General features: G+C 34.5%; 1 protein-coding gene across 1 annotated transcript; it reads left to right on the forward strand.

Moving 5' to 3' along the window:
• Window positions 1-4964: 4964 nt before the first annotated feature.
• Window positions 4965-6113, forward strand: LOC147642755 (uncharacterized). Its single transcript, XM_086838971.1, has one exon. It carries the CDS (start codon window positions 4965-4967, stop codon window positions 6111-6113), a length of 1149 nt encoding a protein of 382 aa, XP_086695097.1.
• Window positions 6114-6707: the final 594 nt, after the last annotated feature.

Raw genomic sequence — 6707 nt, forward strand, 5'->3', positions numbered from 1 at the left:
AGGAATACTAACAATTAATTCTTGTTGATGTGAAATAATAGAATCCCTCAGCCTCTTTACAGACTTGTCGACGTATTCCTTGTTGGCTATATCTTTAGCTTCTTTGGGAATCCCAACATTTTTTTCACGTTGAATATTAAAATTACCCTCTGTATCAGTATCGATTCCCGTAACACCATCAAAACTTTGACCAATTGCTTCTTGAAATTTTGTAATCAATGATGTTAAGGATACTCTCAACTCATGAATAGCTTTATCAACATATTCTTTGATGACGATGTCTGCGTTTTCTTTTGGGAAGCCACCATTTTTTATACGTCTTTTTTGTATATTAAAGTTTCCATCAGTATCTAGGTAGAGTCCCGTCTCAGTTTTCTCATATCGTTTTAAATTATTAGTGTTCTGCTTTTCATGGATATAACGTCCAAACTTGTCAACGGTCATGATGAGTATAATCTCATTTGAATATTACAACATAAATATATACTAAATTAGAATATAATTTTGGCCTCTCGGAGCTCTTCAATTATCGATGTAATTTCGTTTGTGTGATTTGTATTTCCAGCTGTTTCCGAAGCTATTAAAAGTTGAAGTCGTTCCACTAACTCATTTGGATCGTCCCAGTATACATAATTAGGTTTATTCCTTTCAAGTGACATGAAACCAGACCCGGTTACGTTTTCTTTATTGCGTTTGGGTGTAGACTTGGTGACGGGTAAATTAGCTAAAAGTGGTTTGATAATTTGAGAATATTTTAATGCTCTCGTTCCTTTCACTTGTCCGTTTGGTAGAAAATTTCTTCGGTAGGCATTAGTTTTTTGTAAAATTTCTCTATATAGCTCCAGATCATCTGTATTATAATTTTTTGGAAGATGATGGAATATTAAAGAATATAATCCGCTAGTGAGTTTCCAGTTTTGTCCATCCTCAAACTCAATTGTATTATTTGATACATTTATTTGATTATTCCCCAACATTAATTGACCAGAGTCATTTTTGTATGGTCCATATGTTTTATCCAAAATATGATCTCGTGCTAGTTCACTAACATTAAAATTTTTTGAACTCTCTTCAAGCACTGAGGGTGGAGATCTAATCAATGGTGATGTATGGGGGGAGGTTTGAATTGTGTGAGCAGTTGCTTGATTTGATAATACTGGTGATGATTGATGTGAGTGATGATCCGGTGGTGAGAATGAAGAATCATCATCTATAGCTGATTGGGAATAAAATTGATCGTTCTCGTCCACCTCATCCCCACCAGAAATATTATCATAATCATCATCACTTTTTAATCTCCAATCCAATGGTTTGTATGTATCCTATTTGGGTTTTGAATTTTTTGTAGCTGCAGTGTAAAATGTTAGTTTCCTTTTTTTCATAAGCGGAGTTTTAATCTCTTTGTTAAATTCAAATTGATCATTTTGATTGTCTCCCTCTGTATTGGACAGGAATTTTTTGTTAATATTTTTATTATTATTAACAAGTTCATTTAATGGATCAGTTATGTGTTTAAATGTTTCTTCCAAACCCATAATATTCTGGGTCTTAAATTGTTTTAACTCTGAAAACTTTTTTTTCAAAGCATTTCGAGTTTTATTTAATTGTGATAAAATATTTTGGTTCATTGTGATGCAATTTAAAAATATTTAAATTCGAAGAATAAGAGTCGTTATTTCAGTCTTGGGGTTGGGAATGTACTGAGAAAAAATTAATTATTCATAAGCATATATACATATATATTTAAAGAGGTGTGGTATTATCTGATGTAATAATCAGACCTGGTATTAACAGGTGTGATAAACAGACCTGGTTGTACGACCTGATCTGATAAACAGACCTGGTATTAACAGGTCTGATAAACAGACCTGGTTGGACGATCTGATCTAATAAACAGACCTGGTATTAACAGGTCTGATCTGATAAACAGAGCTGGTTGTACGACCTGATCTGATCTGATAAACAGAGCTGGTTGTACGACCTGATCTGATCTGATAAACAGACCTGGTATTAACAGGTCTGATAAATAGACCTGGTATTAACAGGTCTGATAAACAGACCTGGTATTAACAGGTCTGATAAATAGACCTGGTTGTACGACCTGATCTGATCTGATAAACAGACCTGGTTGTACGACCTGATCGGATCTGATAAACAGACCTGACCTGATTAAGATTTTAAAGAATCTGAAAAATAAAATTGTGAAAAAAAAATATACCCAATATATTTCCCAATAATAAAAATTTTGAATTTAATTTAATTTAATTTATTATGAAAATTAATTTTTTAAATTTTAATCAATCTGAAAAATAAATGCTGAAAAAGAACCGCAATTCCCATTTCCCAATAATAAAAAATTTTGATTTTTAGTTTACATTTTTAATTTTTTATTTATTTAATATTCTTTTCTAGTTTTGTAAGTTCTGAAAAATAAAAATGGTGAAAAAAAGAACCCCAATACCCATTTCCCAATAATAAAAAGTTTATGATTTGAGTTTAAAAATGTTTATTTATTTATATATTTATTTTTTAAAAGCTATTACATATTTTTTAAATTAAAATCAATATTGCCATCATCCCTTTTGATAAGGGTGTAGCACTTTAAAAAAAAAATAAATAAGGCTATCTTCAATAGCATTATATCTATCAGGAAGATAGATCAATACATTGGCAAGTTCGAGCATTATATTTTGCCCAAACTTGCCAGCTACCCTCCTCGCTGAAAAAATGTCAAACTCCATGTTGACAGGGAGTTTGCTAAAGCTGAGCTTACCCTTAACCCTACATTCGTTAAGGGCAAGCATCAGCGGATCCTCCTCAATGTCCCTCATCAGGGCATTGAGGTCCTCCTGTGATACCCCTTCGGGTAAATTGGTGATGGTGGTGGAGGTGGTGGAGTTGGTGTTGGTGCCGGTGGAGCTGGTGGAGGCGGTGGAGCTGGTGGAGCTGTTGGAGGCGGTGGAGCTGGCAAACATCTTCATTTTTAAGGGGGGTTTTGATGGAGTTGAGCTGGTGGCTGGTGGCTGGTGGCTGGTCTTGGCGCTGGTTCTTCGCTGAATGATATTTTTCCTAGACGAGGTCCCTGATTTTATACCCGACGAGGAGAACATTTCTCCTCCTCCGACTACACAGTATGTGTGGAATGGGAGGGGATTCTAAGAAACGTCTATCGACTCATATTGTCCACTTCATGTAAAGTGAAGGTTAGGCAGGACATGGCTTGAATTGCACTCTAGTAAAAATTTGATACATAAATGCCCACAGTTAAAAGTACCAAATTTTTGGAAACGATTGTAATTATATTTTATATTTTTACCCAAATATCTTATTACTTCTAATGGAGGTTGTAAATTCCCAAAACTATCAAAGTAAAACGAGTGTGTCCCCTTCTTAAAATAGGCTACCCAATGCGTTCCTTCTGATGTCGAGTCTGCTAAATTTATTATTCCACATTCAGAATGATGAGGAAATTTCGGTATTTCATCTTTCATATAAACTCCTCGAAAATGAGGAATATTTTTAAAGGCAAACTTCAATATATCAAAATTCGATAACGCTCTATTAGGTAGCTCAGCTTTAGAAGTTTTTTTGATTGCGTTTTTGTTTGTTGGTATTATTATTTTTTGTAAATGATATACCGTAACCTTTCTTGTATGGATGTAAATACAATCCCTTGCCTAACGCTACCGATTCCATTTTTCTATTATGTCTCTGGTTTTCCTCAAGTTGTGCCTTTGCCATCTTTGCATTGTTAATAGACTTTACAATTGCAGCGCTACCTGATGCTAAACTTCCCACAGCGCTAAGGGCTGTTAAAATAGGTACCAATGGTAAAAAACCACCAATTTTAGGGACTGCTATAACCCGTGGAATTACAACATTTTTCCTACACCCCATAGAGTTAGATACTGCAGAGCGAGCCACTTTTACTGCATTCAATAAGTCAAGAGGTTTATTCTTTCGCAATTCGATTGTTGCCTTTCTGATGATTGAGGCAAGAGTTTTTTTTACAACTTTCTTTTTCTGCTGCTTTGTTCCCATCCCAAATTTTTTCTTTAGCTTCATCACGTTGCTCACAAAATATGCTGCAGCTCTTTCACTAATGCTGCTATTCAATGCTTTTACACGATCCCGAGCCCTATCAATTAAGATGGAATCTGCTTTATGTCGTTCACTCAAGTCCTTGCTATTTGAATATGCTATGTCGTGTTCCCGACAAGCCTCATCTAAACCATTGATCCCTCGGTCACCACGAAGTAATCGTTTCTCAAGGTTTGTGCCAGGTCCACAGTAATTGTACCCAGGTATATGAGCCTCAAAGGGTAAAGTGTTTATTAAATTATTTATGATACCAGTTCCCTGTTTCACATTTGATTTATGACTGATTATATTATAAAAATGTTTCCCCATTTTATATCAACCTCAATTAACGAATGATTGTCCTCGAATGAAGTACTTATCTTCAAATCATGCGTTTATTAAGACAAAATAAAAGTATCACAGTAAGAAACATTGAAGGTGGTGTGCATGGTGAAATTACTCATCCACGACACAGTTCATTGTTACCAAACACAATTAGAGCTTTAATTGTTGGACCATCCAATTGTGGAAAAACCAATGTGATGATAAGTCTTATCGAAACTCCAAATGGCTTAAAATTTGAAAATATTTACATATTTTCAAAGAGTTTATATCAACCAAAATATGAGTATTTGGAAAATCTTGTGAAACCAATACGAGGAATGGGATATTACACATTTTCGTCAAATGATAGTGTCTTGTCACCAGAAGAAGCAAAAAACAATTCCATTATGATATTTGATGATGTCGCATCCGAAAAACAAGATAATATTCGAGATTATTTTTGTATGGGACGACATAGGAAGATTGATTCATTCTATTTATCTCAAACGTATACACATATTCCGAAACATTTAATTCGAGACAATGCGAATTTTATTATAATGTTTAAACAGGATGACCATATCATATATCCATATCAACAAAACTTCAAGCCAAATGATGAAGTTCATATCACAATACAGAACCAAGATTTGTATGTCCTTCCATGTGAAAGTTTTCTCCACTTTGAGGGAACACTTAGCAAAATTATTGACACAAATACAGGAACGACTTCGACAAATGGAGTTACTGGGATGCTCAAAAATAATTGCATGGCCTATTTTCTAGATGAAATAAGATATGAGTTAAACGGGTGTGAATTGGATAGGACACGGTTTACTGGAATTACAACAACTATTAAGAACTTTCTCTCAGTCGGCCAACAGGAAGGAGTTCTTTGTCGTAATGCCGGGTGGAGTGGTGGAGACAATATGCCTTCGGGAGGACATTTCAGCTTTTCTGTACCTTTAAAAAAGTTGATGGGATTCGCTGAAGACTACAAGAAAGTAGTGTTAAATTGTAAACATGAGCTCGTTCTCTTGCTTACAAAAAACACTGATGATATGTATATTAAAACAGTTGATGGAAAAACACACAATATTGCTATACATAACATATGTTGGAAGATTCCCCACATCGTTCCAAGTGACAGTGCTAAAATTAAAATGTTTAATGTAGTGAAAAGTGGAGCTACTCTCCCACTCGCATTCCGGAGTTGGGATTGTTATATTAATCCAACATTGGTGCAGGGAACACATCATATCTGGAATGTAAAGTTGGCTGCAAATAGGGAACGCCCACGTTTTGCTGTCATTGCATTTACGTTAAATGGACAGCTAATTACAAACAATTTGAGAAATGCAAAAGTATATCTAAATTCTGAAGTCTATCCCTATGAGGATTTGAATATTAAATATAATGAGAATCGGTTTGCCGTCTTGTACGACATGTATACAAAATTCCAAGAGAGCTACTACAATCGAGAACCACGGGCACTTCTATCACCCATCGAGGTTATAAGGAAGGCTCCTGTCGTTGTTGTTGATCTCTCATACCAGAATGAGTCTGTAAAATCAGGACCGATTGATGTAAAAATTTCCACAGAGCTAAGTGTGGCGAGTGAGATGAATACAAAGGTATATTGCCTTCTCATCCATGATCGACTAGTTGAATATACACCATTGAGTGGATTAGTTCAACGTATCGTCTAAAAATTTTTATAGGATAAGATCATTCCATTTTTATAATCATTGGGAGTAGACGTCCACGGAGCAATCAAAAATGATGTCATTGGAAAACAAAACCAAACCCACAACCTCTTTTACAATACATCAACTTGTAATTAGAATAAATAATTTCATGAAAATGTATAAGAATAAAATTTTCCCCGAACACGAGCAATATCTGGAGGATTCGATAAAATATTTCCATCAGAGGATGCCTGATACACCGCTGGTTTCAAATATACATGGACAACATTTCACATCTTGCTCTTGGGCGAATGATAATGTCAACAATGGTCTCGATACTTGCGCCTGTCATTTTTTTAGTGTTCGCTCTCAAAAATCATTAAAAATTATGAAAATGTATGTTGATTTAGAACATCGCTTCTGATATTTATCTTGATAAATAAAATTATAATATATAAATAAATATATATCCATTTTTTATTGGGAAAAAAGGGTTTGGGGATGTATTTTTTTTTTTTTTTTTTCAGTATTTATTTTTCAGATTTACTCTTTCACTTAAAAGTCACAATTCCATATCAAAGAAGGGCACATCTTTTGGTCAATGAAAGAAAGGGT

Source organism: Drosophila serrata, unplaced genomic scaffold, assembly GCF_035046125.1.
Source record: "Drosophila serrata isolate PLE 108 unplaced genomic scaffold, ASM3504612v1 contig_361, whole genome shotgun sequence".
NCBI classification, from domain to species: domain Eukaryota; kingdom Metazoa; phylum Arthropoda; class Insecta; order Diptera; family Drosophilidae; genus Drosophila; species Drosophila serrata.

Coding starts and splice junctions, on each gene's coding strand:
- LOC147642755 (XM_086838971.1), top strand. CDS start 4,965: ATGTTTAAACAGGATGACCATATCATATATCCATATCAACAAAACTTC.